Source organism: Pelmatolapia mariae, linkage group LG22, assembly GCF_036321145.2.
Source record: "Pelmatolapia mariae isolate MD_Pm_ZW linkage group LG22, Pm_UMD_F_2, whole genome shotgun sequence".
NCBI lineage: Eukaryota > Metazoa > Chordata > Actinopteri > Cichliformes > Cichlidae > Pelmatolapia > Pelmatolapia mariae.
The window spans coordinates 32,741,955-32,760,863 of NC_086245.2; the positions used below are offsets into that span (position 1 = coordinate 32,741,955).

An 18,909-nucleotide genomic window follows, 5' to 3' on the forward strand; every position below is an offset into this window, starting at 1 on the left:
AAGGCACTGCGCATGCGCGTTTTACCCATATTCTATCGCGAAGTTTCATTTTCTTATCGTTGCCCAACATTATACTGGTATTACCGTGAACGGTATGATATGGCCCAGCCCTACTTCGCAAGTTTTTGTAGACAAGTCGGTGTCTTCCACGTAGGCTACAGGCAACTGCAATCTTACTGACTAAGGCAATCATGAGGTTTTTGATGTGACAGCATCTATGCAGCTAATTTTACCTAACGAATTGAGAATTACACATTTTTCATATCTACTATGGCAGACAACTCTTGAGCAATGTGTGAATGATGTCACCTGAGAAACTTCAATAGTCAGACGTGATAACAAAGAGACTTGGTACTCAAAGGATGCTGAATAAAAACCTAAAAAGTCTACAGAAGAATCCGCAACATTAAAGTGACAGTTTTCCTGACCCCAAACAACAAACAGCCGGCCCAACAGCTAAACCAGGAAACATGAGCTGCTCAAGTTGTTGCAGTGACACATAGTAGAAGTTTATGACTGTCTGAGCAAATATATGTATTTGTTGTGGTAATAAAGATGAAGTTAAGTTTTCTTACTTCATAAGGTTTTTGTTTTTTGCTTACTTTCTCCAGGTTAATGACATTGGTTCAGTGCTCCAGCAGGAGGAGCCAAAGACAAAGATTATTGGGTTGGATTTCTCATTAAAATCCTACCTTCATATTTAACAATAATACAAGCTGCATGGGAGATATTAAATATTCTTGTATGTATTACAAATATTTGTAATGTCATAAATAATGCTTTAACATTCAACATACATTTAATGACTTAAAGTTGGCATTCACAATAGCGGGAGATGTACCAATTGCAATTTTTTTTAATTTTATTTTTTATTTTTTGCCAGTTCTGTTTTTATTTCTAAGAGCTATGAAAACATATACAAGTAAAAATCAGCTTTTGTTCAGTGGAAATAAAAGAAACTCACAGTGGCACAGTGATTAGCACTGTTGCTTTACAGCAAGAAGGTCCTGAGTTCAACTCTACCACCTGGCCGTGTGGAGACTGTATGTTCTCTCTGTGTTGGTGTGGCTTCTCTCCGGGTACTCTGGTTTCTTCCCAAAGACGTGGCGTTAGATGGGTTAGGTTATTTGGTGAATATAAATTGAACATGGGTGTGAATGTGAGCATGAATGGTTGTCTTTCTCTCTGTGTTAGCCCTGCATCAGGCTGGCGACCTGTGGCTGGGATAGGCTCCAGCTCCCCGTGACCCTGATAAGGATAAACGGAAGAGAATGGATGGATGATTAAACTCTGCAACTTCCCCTGCAACTTAACAGTAAGTTACAGTGTCTTTGCTCACATAAGCAACTGAAAATAAAGTGCTCTGCTACTGGAAGAAAGTATAACTGAAAATGAGTCGCTCTAGACCAGGGGTCTCAAACTTCAGTGAGAGAGTCAAAAACTAATGCATACACTTATGTCTGCATTTTTATTTTGTTAAATACAAACACAGTTATAGCAGAAGTGCTGCCACGTGTCAGAAAGAGTGGACCAATGTGTTTATTTGGTAGTTTAATGAAAGGCTTCAGTTAGTTAAGAGTGAGAAAAACATTTGCGTTCACGTTTGCTGTTTTGTCTTGTTATACAATATTTGAAATTTAAAAAAACAAACAAAACATTACATTTTCAGAAATATTTGTGGGTGTTTTCGTGTTTTTTTTTTTTGTTTGTTTTGTTTTGTTTTTTTTACTACTTGAACGCTAAAGTGGCCCTCACATGGGATGACAGTGTCAGCAGTGGCCCACAGCTCATTTAGGTACCACACAGTTGCAACAAAAAAACGTCAAGTACCTTAATAGTTTTCCCAGTATGTTTATACATTTGCAGCAGCATAGGCTGTCATGAGTAGTGATGGGTGGTTGTGTAACCAAAAAATGAAAAAAATGGCATGTAATTTAATAACAATGGTTAGTTTACTCTCTTAGTTGGCGAATCACTCACATCCTCAACTACAGCTGTTCCTGTGACAAGCACCTCAGTTTTCAGGGTTTTCACTTGTAAGTAAAATGTCATAAACCTTATGACAGTGATGGTAAAAGCTGTAATTACTGTGTTGTTATGGTTCTTTTCACATCGTGTTTTTCTTGAAATCCCAGAGATGTGGACATAGATGGACACACATTCACAAGCACCCACGCAACAGGAGTTAAAAAAGAAAAAAACTGTGGCAAAGTCAATGCTTGTGATGCGCCTGGCTTGTTTGGCTTGCATTCATCAGATGACACTGATACTTTGTTTCTTACTAAGAAACTTTGTTGTTTCTTTAACACTTCTCTGTGTTTAATTCAGAGAAAAAATTGAAGGCTGACTAACTTTAGTCTAAATGGGTTGGAGCACATTGATAAAGGCCTGGTGATTTGTTTCCTGTATTGAAATGTATTTTAAAAATTTTTTTAGTTTGATTTGATTTGTTTGTCTTGGAGCAGCTGTGACCATGTAATTACCTCTGGCATCATGGATAATTCCTCTGCAAGCACAGATACAAGAAGTCTTCATACTATAATGCAACACATGTTGCACAGTGGAACAAATATGGATAGCAAATAATCATCTGTAATATCATTTTAATGTTTTACAGAGATTTTAATGAGTTTTACTTTTTTATTTTGAGCTTAGGTTTTATTCTGTGGACTTACTCTCTGGACACTATAACTGGACGGTGACCTTGAGATCCACATGTGCACTACTCATCTTATATGAAAGATAAATCCACACAGGTGAGCCCACACACTTCATATGTTCTATGAATCTGTTATCCCCAGAAGAGATCAATTCATTATAGTTTAGGAAAAGGCAGGTTTACTTATTTATTGCACGTCTTGACTAAGATGTTGAGAGTTATTGCTAGTCAGAACAATTTCATAACACACACTCATTGAGGTGTTGTAGGGAAAACAGTTTTAAGTTAACAGCTATTAATCTGCTGCTGTGTTGGTGCGTTCAGACACCTGGATGTTGGAGTGACGAAACGCGAAAGAAGACCATTCAATTTGCTCTGCATCCTGAGGCAGTGCTGACGAGTTCAAAGAGGTATGATACTAAACGCTTGAAAGGAAACGGTCCTTACTTTGATAGGCAGAACTATCAGCTATAAGCTTTAATATGAAGCTGAAATTGAGAAATTGAGCAAATCACAAATGTCTACAAGCCTTATTGCCCTTTTTAAAAAGCTATTCATGAGAGAAGACTCACTGTCATATAGTCTCTAAACCAGGAACATCAAACTCGTTTTACATTGTGGGCTACATATAACCCACTTTAATCTTAAGTTGGTTGAACCAGTGTAACTGCCCTTTCTGTCAAAAAAATCTGTCAGCACAACTCTTTTTGAGTTTAAATTGTAAGGAATAAATGTGCAACATTTCAGAAAAATTTCGAGTTGCTCATTGAAAAAAAAAAGTCTATTGTAATTGAAAAACAGAAACTTTCCTGTCATTTAATTGTTTAATCTCTGAGTTAATTACTTTAGTATGACTGACTGTGGGGTAAGTCTGTTGAAACTGTTAAAAAAATAACTAAAATGCATTTAAAACTCAAACATTTAAGCCCCCATCACATTTTCAGATTTTCTCTGTGGTGACTGAGTTTAGCTTTCTATAGAAGCTGATTTCTGATAAAATTATCACATGTTAGACTACTAATCCATCTGATACTGAATTACATGACTTGGTGGTAGGGCTGGGCCATATTATACCGTTCACGGTAATACCGGTACAATGTTAGGCAACGATAAGAAAATGGAATTTCGCGATAGAATATGGGTAAAACGCGCATGCGCAGTGCCTTTGTTTTCATACGCACATGCCGAAAAAGCATGGCAGCGACGGAGAATGAGAAGGGAGAAAGCGGATCGTTGAGTGAAACGGATGAACCAGAATTAGTTTGTAAAAATGCTGCAACTTCAGTGATGTGGAACTGGTTTGGTGTTTATCCGTCAGATACCCACCAAAGCACTTTTTTTTTTTTTGTAGAACATGCAAGCGGCCGTCATTATTGCTGTATTTGTCGGACTAAGGTGCTCGTAAATCTGGGAGTAATCTGGGTCCTAAACTCCGTCTGCTTCAGGTCCCAAAGTCAAACGATCACTGCAGCATCACTGAGAGTTAAAAACTGTCTAAATTCTTTCATCTTTAATAAAATGATCAGCGTTGCTGCTTTACCAGGTGTAACTATGAAGTTTGACATCCAGGCATCCATGAAGATTTACATTTTAACGGAGTTAGAAGTTAGCAGGAAGTTAGCGAAAGTTAGCTCGCTAGTTTTGCTAGTTACCTAAGCAGATATACCATGTTCTGACTGAGAGATTTCTGAAAAAATTCAAACGTACAGCTCTGCTATCACTTCCAACATAAATGAAGACAGGAAACTAAACAGCAGTGACGTTTGTAAGGTTACTGAAGTTGGGCTAGCTGGTATGTAATGATGTGCTACGTGATCGCTAGTGACACAGCTATGTTAGTATAACATAAACAGTTATAAACAGTTTAAAGCTGGAGGATGAATGCTAACACTTTTCCACTCGATAAATATTAACGTGAAGGTTCCTGATGGTTAGAGACAAATGCAATCGCATGGCAGGATGCTGTAAACGGACCAAACTTCAGTCAGGAGAACAACTGAGATAATCCATCCACAATAGAAGGTTAGTCATTAATATACTGCAACAACATGGGAATAGAGCAGCTGTGATAGAATACAGCATTAATGAATCAATGGTACAGAAGTGGAGGAAGCAAGAAGAATGAGTTGAATAAAGTTTGATTTATCTGACTGCTTTATTTCGCTTAATGTGTCTTATAACCCCGTGCACTTTATGGTCCGAAAAATACGTATTTGACTTTTTTATTTGGCACACTGCAGTTTCATGTTGCAAAGCACCTCTTTTTAGCTTCAGTGGATATTATACATGGTTATGCTCAGGATATGTCAGCCCATTTCTACTGGAAATGCCTTTTGGTTAAACTTTCAGCTAGGAATTTGCATTTGCACTGTTAAATTTTTATATAGGTTTAATGTACATAATAAACAGCTGCTTGTTTAAGTGAAAATAAATGGATGGGGTTTTATTTTGCGCTAGTAAAGTTGTGGAGTTGTATTTTGTCTCGCATCAATTATATCGTCAGTTATATCGTTATCGCAAATTTTCAAATATATATCATGATAAATATTTTTGGCCATATCGCCCTGCTCTACTTGGTGGACTAGTGCTGGCATATTACTTCATTTTGGAGCTTTGCTCACTACAGAAAGGGAAGTGATGAGTGGCTGACTGAGGTGAATGTAAAGAGATTTGTCTGGCTGTGTGGTTTCAGTCTGTAACTACTGTGCAAGGTCACATCGTGTTCAAATTTGCGACTGTTGTATGTCACCATTTCATGGTGTCTGCTCTCACAGCTTCTGTGTTTTCCTTTGTAATTCCAGCAGAGTGCAAAGCTCCAGCACAGCAAAGAAGAACACCTCAGTAAAGGCTGACTCTTCCAAGTACATTACAGCATCAGCACTCTGCCCTGACTAGTACCATCAGCCACATCTTCACCTCAGTCATCCACTCTCAGGTATCTCTGATAACCTTCTCAAGCAGACTTTGATTTTATGAGCCAAGTGTCCTGTAATGACCATACATTAAATGAATGTAAAAAATAAAGAAGTTAGGAAATAAATCCGGTTAAAATGTACATAAAGACAAGTGAAACATATCCGCAAATGTGACCTTGTCAGACTGCATGCCACCGATTGGCTAGTCAGTGGCATCACTCACCTTCACGAAAATCAAAACCGCCGGACAACAAAACAAATGGCTGCACAAAAAACAACACTGTGGTCCCTGAGGCTGACAAAAAACCACAGACCAAGCAACAGCAATGTCATTGCCTCGACATCCTCCTTTGTTTTGTCATCTGTGTCACATACAAATGATGTAACAGGACATTTGGCCACGTTGCTATAATGACCCCACGCACATTAGGTGGCACTTGATTGTAATAGAAAATGAGTCGAGCCACGTTGAGCCAAATTGAGTAGGTATTGTTGGAAACGGTACGAAAGCCCTGCTCGGCTCGACTCGACTTCACTCTGTTTCAGCCGTTTTCCATTACCTCAGTGTGCTTGGGGTTATTCTAGCAATGTGGCCAAAAGTCCAGTGACATTATTTGTATCATTTGTGTCTTTTGTTATATGCAACACAACAATGGACAATGTCAAGTCAATGCTATACCTACTGCTCAGTCTCTGGGTGTTTGTCATATAGACCTCAATTACAGTACAGCTTCCCACAGCTTGGCCACAACCAAGACCAAAGCCCAAAACGAACTCAGAGCAACACTGGAAGCTACTCTGAGAGTGAGCCTTTCCCCCATTTCACCCAGACTGGATCTGATTAGGTCTCAGAGGCAGGCTCAAGTGTCTCATTAAGAGGTGAACATAAAAATGGGCTGTTGTGACTGTTTGTTGTTGTTCATTTGTCTCAAATATAAAGAGTAACTTCTGGTTCTGCCAATGAAAAAAGGTTTACTGCTGAAGAAACTTTCAGATTCACTCATAGGTTATAAGGCTATATTTTCATTTGCACTTTATTTAAGTTTTAAAACTGTTTACTTATTCATTTAATTAGAAAATTATTTTGAATGTATTTATTTTATCAACACATTATTTATCCAATTTCTATTTTCCCATTTTTTTTCTGGTCTCTTTTGCTGGACTAAAATTGAATTATTCATTATTTTTGTGTTATTAAGCCTGACTTGAATCTTTCAGTTTCTACTTGAAGTTTGATTTGTTCCATGTATTGTTAACCTGTTTGGCATTTTGTTTTATGTGCAGGTTCACTTGCACATAATAAATAAATGTCTTTGTGATTCTTACATTGCATCATCATGCTTATTTGACAAGGTTTTAGCTGTTAAAATGAAGTACATTTGATTTAGTTATTAAATATAAATCACCTGTACTGAATAAATTGATGAGCAACATCAGTTTATTCAATACAGTGTTAATATCTGAGTGGGCTCCGAGCCACTTTGTAGTGGAAAAGTTGGGCCCCGAGGTAACAAAGGTTAAGAACCCCTGATATAGAGGGACTGTGGTGTTGGGTTTTGTACAGCCATTTCCCCTGTTGCCGGGTTTCATAAATGGGTTGCTTGCTTGGAACCCTGGCCGAACCGTTATTCAGACAGTACCTGGTACCAGGTAATCCCACCTAATACAAAACCCTAAAATTGAATTAAGTCAAGCCAAGTAGGTACTAGTGGAAAAGGGACATTACGGAGCTGAGAAGTGGCTATAGTGAAGCTGGAGTAGTGTGTGTGCCTCAAGAAGGTTCGTGTGTGTGTTTGTGTGCTCGCTGCAGCAGTTTTCCATGTCGAAGTCTGCCCAGATGCCACTGTCCAACATCACTGTGCCAAAGCCCTCGATCTCCAGGGTGCCCAGCAGCATGGAAGGCATCAACCATGAGCTGGAGAAGGTCTTCATTAAAGACAATGGAGATAAGGAGGAACTTAAGGTGGGGCTCAGTTTCCATTTTCAGCATGGTATTTTAGTAAACCTGTGACTTGTGTCACTGCCATCTCTTGACTGAGCTTTGAATCTTATATTGTTTTCTCTGCAGTCCCTGGAGGTTCCTGATGGGCGACGAGCACCTTTCCCTCCACAGCAGCGCAGCAGCAGCACCCGCAGTGTGGACACCCAGACCCCCTCAGCTCCTGGCCGGTCCAGCAGCTGCTCTAGCCTGTCACCATCCCCCTCGCCAGCCTGCCCACTGGGATCACATGATGGCAGTCCTTACTCCACAGATGATCTACTATATGACCGAGATAAAGGTAAGCAACGCTAAGGTCCTACTGAAGTGTCCACAAAAAGTAGCTGCTGGGGTCAATGGATTTGTTTCTATCCTGACCAGATCCTGGAGGAGATCACTAAAACTCTGCAGTATTGCAAAGGAATGGAGTAAATCAAATGTAGACCATAGCCTATATTGGCTATGTAACATCTTTTGATGATAATGGAAACTTAAACCTATAGAGGTGTGAATTCAAAATTTGGTGAAATTTCATTGCAGAAACTCAAATTGTTGTCAGCAGTTTGTATGGCCTTCATGTGCTTGTATGCATGGGGGCATACTCCTAATGAGTCAACAAATGGTGTCCTGGGGGGGGATCTCCTCCCAGATATGACCCAGGGCGTCACCGGGTTTCTGGACTGAGATGTTCTGCAATTCGATGGCGTCAGATAGACCAAAACATAATGTGCCAGTGGTCTTCTTCTTCATTTAGGTTAGCGGAGCATGGAAGCCAGTCTTTCATCCTCCAGGAACTACCTGCATATTCTGACCACATGAGCCCGGACATTGTCGTGCACCAGAACCAACTGCACTAGCATGTAGGGTCTGACAATGGGTCCAGAGATGTCATCCCAATATAATAGCAGTCAAAGTGCTGTTGCCAAGCCTGTAAAGGTTTATCCATCCCTCCATCCATATGCTGCCCCATACCATCACTGACCCACCGACATACCAGTCACACAGAGCTTTGTTACGGGCAACATTCTGTTCTCCGTGGCTTCTCCAGACCTTTGCATGTCTGTTACATGTGCTCAGGGTGAACCTGCTCTTATCTGTGAAAAACACAGAGCATTTTTAACACATAGGGCTGGACGTTAAGAGCTTTTACCCCCTCAGATGTGATGACGGGGAATTTCAGTCTTTCTCTACCTCACCTCTCTCAACACCCTATAAAGTTTATTTAAATTGAATATGCTGGTCCAGTCAACCACATAAATGTCACCAAACTGAGAGTTAGATTTGTCACAGATTGAGCACTAGAGGAAAGAATATAGATGCTGAGGCTAGTGTTCAGGCACAGCTGCAAGCTGTTGTTGTTGACGATGGTCACCAAGCTCTTTGAAAAGGCAACACTTAAATATCCTCTTGTGAGAAGCCTGCCAGTTTTGGATCCAAGGGTGCTCCTCAAGAACAAAGTGTTAAGTGCCTGACAACTTGCCACTATTCTCCTTGTGGAAGTTTGCCACATCAAACAAAAATGCTTTGATGAAATTCTGAGAAAGTTTGACGCAAAAATCATGTTGTGGTCATAAAAGTGGCCAGATTCCTTCAGGAACTTCAGCCCACAAAGTGGAAGGTTGGATTAATTTTACCGTGAACATTTATCCAACAAACCAGACTTTCCCCACCACCAGTAAAACTCGCCTTGGTCTGTTCAGTGGTCAAGCCTCTGTTGAAAAAGGTTTTTTCAATAACAAGCAGGTGATGGCCGAGAACCTTAAAGACCATTGACTGATGCTCCACGGATCATTATTTACCATGTGAATCATGTTGGAGGTTTGCTCAACATAATCTACGTCATGGGTGACAAACTCAATTGCACAGGGGGCCAAACCTCAAGGCACACTTTAGGTCGTGGGCCAAACAAGATAAACATTTATTGAACACACTAAAACAATGTTTTTTAAACATAAATATGAATAAAAACAGACAGGAATATAATTCCAGAATAAATAAACTTAAAAAAATAAACTTTAACTTTAAATATTTTGCTCTCCATAAAAATATATCCTGTCAAAATTATGCAAGTTAGAAATATGAACATGCTGCCAAAAACCCCAGAAAAAATAAATGAAAGCATCAACAAGGTTGGAGCCGCATGTAGACGGAGCTGGGCATTGCTTTCAGGAATGGAACTAATAAACTCTGCGGGCCATTCAGTGTCGTACTTTCCCTTGAGTGTCCCATTAGAATGCAGCTCCATCTGAATCTGTGCAGGTGCAGTTTCCACGTCAACTGTAAATGGGTTGTGAAGCAGCTCGAAATTCTCATTTTGTGCTTCAAAGTCACCAAAGCGCCGAGCGAACTCAGTGCGCTCAGTTTATCAGCAAAGTGCGCTGACTTGGTTCAACATTACTTGGCAACAGGGAAAGTGAGGCACGTTGCACTGGTGCATTAGTGATAACTTCACTTGAAATGCCTTCACCGCATCATACATGCCATGTCCATGAACTGACAGATTTCCTTGCTGAGCTCAAAAACTCTATTGAGAATTTTTATCCCAACTCAGCCAACGGACCTCTGTATGATGAGGAATGTCGACAAACTCTGAATCTATTTCCCACATAAAAGACCGAAATTGACGGTGATTTAAACCTTTAGTTCGGATCAAATTTACGGTTTGCGTCACGGTGCTCATTACATGCTCCATTTTTAGGACTTTACCACACAGCATTTCCTGGTGTATGATGCAGTGAGTGATATGCTGTTAACTCACCGGTACAGTTCTCCTGCATCTTTACTCGCATCCTGCCGACTAGTCCACTTTTTTTCACCGCACAACACCAGCGCTCCATCTGTTGTAAGTCCAACAAGTTTGTCCCAGGGCAGTTTCATGTCGGTTACACTTTGACATAGTGCTCACATTTGCCAAAATCTGCGTTTTGTCTGGACACAAGACGTCGCACACCTTCATCATGCAGCTCTTCAGAAACTCTCCCTCGGTAAATGGCCAGGCTGACTTGGCTATCTCCTCTGCTACAGTAAAACTTGCTTTCACAACAGCTTCACTTTGTGATTTTGCTCTGGTGAAAAACATCTGCTGAAATGTCAGATTCTTCTTTAGCTCTTCTACTTTCTGTCGTTTCTGCTCTGCATTTAGGTTTTTCAGCTTATCCTGATGTTTTGTCCCGTACTACCGTCTTAAATTAAATACCTTAATTACAGCCACGTTAGCTCCACTAGTAAGACGCACGGGTTTACCGGCAATGTTTGTAAACATATATTCAGTCTCCCACCGGTGCTGAAAGGCTCTGTTTTCAGAATCAACTTTTCTCTTCGCCATTGTGAGGGGCTAGCTTCGCAATAACAGAAGTTTGACTTGATTGACGCGGGAATGTTCTCAGCTAGCCTAGCATTCGGCAAGGAGGCTGCAGCGCTGCATTATGGGATCTGTAGTTTGTGTGTTATTAGCGCCTCATATCGCCGGGCCATGCATAACAATAATAATAAATCTATATAAAATGATCTCGTGGGCCAGATATAAATGTCCGCCGGGCCATATGTGGCCCGCGGGCCTTGAGTTTGACACATGTGATCTACATAAAGGAGCTACTACTCTCTGCTTCACATGTGTCTTGACCATTAAAGACGTCTAACAGTGCTGATGGATTTTGACGTCACGTTATGTGTTGCACATAACATTTATGGAAGAGTGGCAAGAAGAAAGCCATTGTTAACAGAAAACCATAAGAAGTCCCGTTTGCAGTTTGCCACAAGCCATGTGGGGGACACAGCAAACATGTGGAAGAAGGTGCTCCGGTCAGATGAGACCAAAATGGAACTTTTTGGCCAAAATGCAAAACGCTATGTGTGGTGGAAAACTAACACTGCACATCACTCTGAACACACCATCCCCACTGTCAAATATGGTGGTGGCAGCATCATGCTCTGGGGGTGCTTCTCTTCAGCAGGGACAGGGAAGCTGGTCAGAGTTGATGGGAAGATGGATGGAGCCAAATACAGGGCAATCTTGGAAGAAAACCTCTTGGAGTCTGCAAAAGACTTGAGACTGGGGCGGAGGTTCACCTTCCAGCAGGACAACGACCCTAAACATAAAGCCAGGGCAACAATGGAATGGTTTAAAACAAAACATATCCATGTGTTAGAATGGCCCAGTCAAAGTCCAGATCTAAATCCAATCGAGAATCTGTGGCAAGATCTGAAAACTGCTGTTCACAAATGCTGTCCATCTAATCTGACTGAGCTGGAGCTGTTTTGCAAAGAAGAATGGGCAAGGATTTCAGTCTGTAGATGTGCAAAGCTGGTAGAGACATACCCTAAAAGACTGGCAGCTGTAATTGCAGCAAAAGGTGCTTCTACAAATTATTGAATAATTACGCACACCCCACTTTTCAGTTATTTATTTGTAAAAAATGTTTGGAATCATGTATGATTTTCATTCCACTTCTCACGTGTACACCACTTTGTATTGGTCTTTCAGGTCTTTCAATTTTCCAATAAAATTGATTCATGTTTGTGGCTGTAATGTGACAAAATGTGGAAAAGTTCAAGGGGGCCGAATACTTTCACAAGCCACTGTAGCTTGATGTCATACCAATGTAGAGGAGGTGGCTGACTATTGCTCCGTTCCATAGTCGGTATCCATAGCCAGTCTTGTCAGTAATTTAACGGAGGGGGTTCAGGCCTATGCAGAAGAGCAGTGGGGATAGAGCATCTCCTTGGTAGGTTCCTGCACTTGATGGAGACTTGTGCTATAGGCTTGACCTCTTGGCCTCTAGTGTTGTACTCCACATCCCCATTCAGTTCCCAATGAAGGCTCTTAGGGTCCTGTTGATCTTATAAAATTCTCGGCATTCCAGGATCCAGGTGTGAGGCATCAAGTCATAGTCCTTCTTGTAATCAATCCAGGCAGTGCACAGATTTGTCAGTTTGGTCTTACAGTCTCAGGTGACTGCTCTGTCTTCCAGTAGCTGGTGTTTCGTTCCTCTGGTACTCTTACCGATTCCTTTCTGTGCCCCACTCATGTACTGAGCCATGTGCCTGTTCATCTTAGCTGCTATGATGCCTTACAGGAGCTTCCATGTGGTGCTGAGGCAGGTTATTGGCTGGTAGTTGGATGGGACCAGTCCCTTCTGGGGATCCTTCGGGATCAGGACTGTCCGGCCTTTGGTTAGCCATTCGGGATGTCTCTCATGGACTAGCAGCTGGTTCATTTGTACTGTTAGAATGCTCAGGGAGTGCAGTCAGCTCCTTCAGCCAGTAGGCGTGAACCATGTCGGATGCTGTCCAACTCTTCCTACTAGAGACCCTTTCTTGGATGTGTGTCACTGTGGTGGTTACTGGACCCTGTTCAGGAAGGTTGCGGTGGTCTGCTCTTAGATCCACTAGCCACCGAGCATTGCTGTTATGGGTTGCGTCCTTCTCCCATATGCTCTTCCAGAATTGCGCCGTCTCCATATTGTTATATCGTTCCCTTGACACTGAGAGTACACCTTGGCTGGTTCTGTGAAGAACAGCTGGTTTATTCTCCTGCCTTCTATCTCTCTAGTGTATTTCCTCAAGCAGCTGGCCAAGGCTGTGAGTTTTTGCTTGGCAGTTTCCAAGGCCAACGTATGGACAGCTTGCTGTACTTCTTAGGCACCTTCTTCATTGGCCCTTTCTGCAGCTCCGATACTTGGCTAACCTCCTTCCATGCTACCTTGATCTTGGCCTCTAGTCTCCTTCCCCATGGAGGGTACTGCTGCTTGTGGCTGTTCATCTTGTAGCCATGCATCTAACTGATCACTGCTGCCCTAGTGTAGATCAGCTGGTTATTCTCGGAAATGGTTGCAGCAGGTATTGTACGTAGTGCTGTATTCACATCATCTAGTAGATCCTCAGAGGGTACTTCTCAATGTGCTTTTTGCTTCCTATTTGTGCATGTTTCAGAATGTGGTCTAATACTGATGTTTTATATTTGTTTGTAATGTATATATCTTGTCCTTTGTGCCCGTTTAAGAAATGTTGATTTTATGAAATATCTGGTTTTCATCTTAATATTTTTGAAAGAAACCAGTACAAAATTGACATGGCACAAAAAGGGCAAATATGTGCTGGAAATGGACCTATATTTATGCAGTGCTTTTATTTTCTTACTGACCCCTCAAAGAGTTTCAGACATATTTAAGCAATTTTATATTCAGTGTAGAGTGTTTTAATTTATACACTTTCAGCACTTTATGTACCATCCATGGAGAATTTAGAATCACCCATTAGCCTAACATGTCTTTGAACTGTATTCTGTAAGTATCTGTGTTCTCCTGAAAAGCTAAGAGGAGACACTTGAAGTTGCTCACCAATGTCATAATATCTCAGGAGTTTTGGTAGAAATCGAAATTTTAATCAGTTATTATATAAAATATGCATTCACAGTGGATCTGTGTCATTTGAGCAGATGACTGCAGAGAATAGTCTTTACTAATCAATCCCAAAAAAGATAAAAGCATCATATTTCTGTTTTCAGACAATGGAAGCAGCTCACCGCTGCCAAAGTTTGCCTCCTCACCCAAACCCAACAACAGCTATATGTTCAAGCGGGAACCACCAGAGGGCTGTGAGAAGATTAAAGCTTTTGAGGAAATGAGGTATAGATGCTTTGATACTTATACTGAATTTCCTCAGTACTCTGCTGCCCCCTTTAATTCCGCTGAACATGTTTTTGTGCAGCTCCAGGCAGTCCACATCGGCACCCCTCTTCTCCTGCCCTGACAAAAACAAAGTGAATTTCATCCCAACGGGTTCAGCTTTCTGTCCCGTCAAACTCCCTGGCTCTTTACAACTCACCCTTGCGTCAGAGCCCGAGGAAGACGAGGACAGCAGGGAAGCAGGTTCTGGCTCTGACCCACACGGAACCACGTCATTCTATGGTGTCCCTACTCAGGTGTCCACGAGCACCAGCACAGATGACCCCCCAGAGGAGCCTGCTTCACCCTCAGAGACATCAGAGTCCCAGACAGACAGCCCGGCCATCAGCTAGACCTGAGCAGAGCTGGCCTCTGTCTCTGGGATGTACACTTGCAACCATCGAGCACCACCACTGACTTTCTCACCAACACCACCTTCTGCTCCACCAGGGGGTCTCTGTCTCTCTGTGCCCACTGTCTCCGTTGCCCTTCTATCTTTGCATGGCGTAGCAACAGTGTCCAGAATATCCACCACAACCAATATGATTTGCTGCCTCAACCTCCTGTCCTGCATAATAAGTGAGCTGCTGTTGGCAGGAAGAGACCTGACAGTTCAAGGGTTCATATGCAGGCGTAGTGAGGAGTGGAACACTATGGATCGGGGAGGGGCATGCATTTTAAGCTGGTAGTGTATTTCTGATGAAATGATGTGTTGTGTTCTGTTTCAACATTCACAGTATGAATAAGCTCTTTAAACATGTATATCCATATATAGCTCTATAAAAAGAAAGAAAAGTCTTTGTTTAAAACTCTATGGCTGTGTTATAAATGGAACAGGAAAGACAACAAGAACAGGATTATGTTTACACTGTCCAGGTCATGTTGTTGAGCTTTGTCTTAAATGCAACAAGGAAAACGTTGGAAGAAAAGGAAAAGGAGAAAATGGCCTCAAATGGTTACACGGTGTCAGATCTTGCTTCAGGTATTTCACAATCGGAGTCTATACTCAGGTAATTTGGAATGTATGTCCATAAAAAGCAGAACAGATTCCCTGACATTTATTCCCTCACATTTTCATTCATATACGAATCACTCTTTTCTGTTCAGTGACTAGACCTGAGCTCATGGCTGCAAATAGTGAAGGCTGTTGTGACCTCTGCTATGTGTTGTTGTGGATGTACTGGTGGGGTTGAGCTTGCCTGTTATTTAAGCTTAATGATAATGTGATTGGCTGATGGTGGAGCAAAAGCAATGAGAATGCAGTAACACTACATGAAAGTATGAGGAAAATGTTCAAATGCAACCTGTCTTTGAGGAAATAAAACTGGCACTGGATTGGCAGATGGACCGCTGCTGAAAGGGTAATTGCGGTTTCCACTCAAAATATTGTGAGCAGCATAAACTTGTTTTTATTTATAACCCAGATGCATTACCACAACTTTTTTTTAAAGTTTAGTTTTCCACATTTTAGAATATATTCAGTCATGCCTGGAGGTTTGACACAGCAAGCTTGCTGTTAAGTGACAGACCTCACTACTCCATAGGACACAGAGATGATAAAAAGCTGGATAAAACCAGGAGAGAATGATTATTGGACTTGTGTTTGTCAGATCAAGACAGAGAGAACTTTAAATAGTGGACCACATCTACTGAATGTCTAAATAGGGAATTCAGAGCTCTGGAGATGTTCCAGTTGTCAGCCGCCACATGGAGGCAGTGTTAAATGTATGGAGCTATATCTCTTAATGATTATGGGTTGCTGATTGCTTCACTTCCAAAAGACGTCAGCCCTTTTCAGGCATGAGCTATGTGACCTTACTGTTTTTATCGCTCTGTAGAAGTGACAGCAGCATTCTTTTGGATCGCTACAGTGACTCCCAAAACCTGGAAAGTAGTTTTTCCTCTGAGTGAGCTCTGTAGTATCTTCATTTATAGTTCAATCCAAGCTTTCAAACAAGCAGCAACTGACCTATGCATAGCACTGTTTTCCAGAAGCAGCATGCTTTTGGCGTGTTGATGGACTGCAGGTAAGCATGTTTCCACGGGGTCTGCATTGTTCTAATTCTGACAATCTTTCCAAGTGTAGGTCAAGAGCTACAAAACATGCCAGTGACAGGCAGCTTTTGCCCTTAACAAGTAAGGTGTTTTGTTGCCCCCAGGTGGCCAAAATTAAGAAAAAAGCGTAAATAAATATATAAATCCAGGTAAATTGTGACTGACAGATCAAAGTCTGATTTTCACTATTCATGACGCCTGGTCTGGGATGACACAGTTCTTGTGCAAGTTGAAAATGAATATTTGTACAACCTTTCCCTCCACTCTGCACTCTGGTAAGCTTCGAAACTTATTGTTCTAATGAAATCCATTCCATGAGATATGAGCATGAGAGGTGATTGATTCCTAAATTATGTTTGATCTTTGTTTCTGTACTCAGACCTTTGGTTGCAGCTACAAGAGCGCCTTCTGCTGTATGATGCATAGAGAAAGCATTACACTGGCCGGCCACGTTTTCACTGTTATTATTATTATTATGGGATGCTGTAGGCACCCTGATGCTACCACCAAACTACAGTACCATAGCATTTCATGTTTTCTGTGCAATGTTACAAACAGACATGAACATGGCCAAGTGTAAATAACCAGTGCATTTTCATCTTACTCATTTCTTTGGATAACTGGTATATTTGTTGAATCCCTGTATTGACACTCCTTTTGTATATACGTTATTTTGTATATACAAGGCTTTTAAGGAGGTTCAATGTCGTGGTTTCTAAAGACATTTCAGCACCTTACCAAGAATTTTAGCTTTCCCAATGTTCCACATATACTTGGCATTGGTAACCTAGATGTGTGCAATAATAGGAAAAAAATTTAAAAAGAAAAGGTGTTGTCTTTTCGTTCTTTGACACAAATGTCTCATCTCACATTCCTTTGGTTTTGAGCATGAAGGCTGAATCAGCAAGAAGTTTGTTGTTAAAGCCATCAACTGATACAAAACCAGCAATGACCAGAGCACACCACTGGCAGGTCAGAGTGTTCATCAGCTCCTCTTTGTGTAACCAGTAGTGTCAAAGTTCATGCACAATGGCAATAAAGGAAAAAAAAAATCTGGATTTTGTCTGTTCATTTTTGTGTGTCATATAGGGTTTTATTCATCACAGCTGTGAAATGTTTGATAACATAAGGAACTTTTTTTCTTTTTTCTCAGTCTTGTATAGGTCATTAGGTGTTTGTGTGTATCTAAATAGTCTGATATTTGCAGCAATCACCCTGAAAAAAAAGATGATGGAAATTTTGATTAAAAAAGAGAGATGAAGATGGTGGCAAACATATGCACAAATAGTTTAAACATTAATACTTTATTCATTCCATTTTAAATATAATTTGTTTTCCAAGAAAATATTGTGAGGCACTATATAAGTCGAATTGCAACTAGTGAACACCCCACTGGCAGAAATGACTATGAAATTAAATTACAGTTTTTAATTATGAACTCATTTTCTTTGCCTTTTTTAGTCAACTTTTGACTATGACACATACACCTGTGTGTTTCTTGGGCTAGTTCTTAAAAAGCCTTGTATTCACATCAGTTGTTTAGGTGTACAGTTGTCCACGACGGTCCAGTAACCTGCAGTTTCATGTCCAACCCTGAGATACATTCAAAATCCTACAAGTACAGCCCACCTGAATGAGCATCACTACCTCAGCAGCTGCTCCAGCGCTGCCTAGAAAACAAATCCAAGCTCCATTTCTCCAATGAGGGCGATGAGTAAAGCTTAATGATTTAAAGCAGACCAAACTCCAGTCATAGTTTGTCAAGGAGCTAAGCCTGACAGCAGATATCTGAAATACATTTAGAAAGAAAACAAAATTATTAAGAACACATAGGGAGAGCTTTGGACAGCTCAGAGAAGTTAAGATGCTGAGTCCTGTCCCGCTTTCTTTTCTTCCCTCCTTCCTTTCTTTCCTTTTAGGTCATCTGAAGTCAGGAAATGTATTTAATTTAAGATGAGATTCAGCAACCAGCGGCAATCCCATATCCCCACAGTGTGCAACCGAACCCTATCCTCCAAGATGATAACACTTGGCCCCACAGAGCAGGGTTTATCAGACACTACCTCCAGAATTTGGAAGAGCAGAAGATGGAAGGGCTTGCCTGCATCCCTAACCTCAACTCCATAAATACGTCATACCAGAATGACCAACAGCAACCACAATGGCTGATTTGCGACAAATGCCGGTTGAAGAATGGGTTGCCATTCACAGCTCATTGACATTAGCATTGATTTGACAAGTATTTCATACCCAAATACTCAACCTTTGGCCAACCCACAAATATTGTACCTTTTAAGGGGAAATAAAAAGGCTTTCCAACAATATAAGATTTCTTGCCAAGAAGCATTGTTACAATGAAGAAATAATCTACTAACCAATAAGTTTATAGTTCTTCACCATGTGTGGAAGCTCAACTAGAGGGCAGTGTGCTCCCTAGACCAGTCATCCTGTCTTTAGTTAATCTGATTTTCTTACCAACTAATCTAACCTCTTTAGTTTAAAATCCATGCAATAATGTTTTACTCTACTGCTATTCTACTTTGTCTCCCTCACATTTATATTTATAGCCAATTTATAATGACTCTCTAACCTAATTTCTTGGTTAGAAATTATGTTAAATTGGACTGTGTGCTGAAA

General features: G+C 40.9%; 1 protein-coding gene across 1 annotated transcript; it reads left to right on the forward strand.

Annotated features, from left to right (window-relative positions):
- Positions 1 to 1,207: 1,207 nt before the first annotated feature.
- glcci1a (glucocorticoid induced 1a) lies at positions 1,208 to 17,330 on the forward strand. Its single transcript, XM_065471266.1, has 9 exons — positions 1,208 to 1,315; positions 2,656 to 2,756; positions 2,984 to 3,069; positions 5,461 to 5,553; positions 6,300 to 6,378; positions 7,385 to 7,537; positions 7,643 to 7,853; positions 14,058 to 14,178; positions 14,261 to 17,330. The coding sequence occupies exons 2-9, from the start codon at positions 2,736 to 2,738 to the stop codon at positions 14,568 to 14,570; spliced, it is 1,074 nt and encodes a 357-aa protein (XP_065327338.1). The 5' UTR covers positions 1,208 to 1,315; positions 2,656 to 2,735; the 3' UTR covers positions 14,571 to 17,330.
- Positions 17,331 to 18,909: the final 1,579 nt, after the last annotated feature.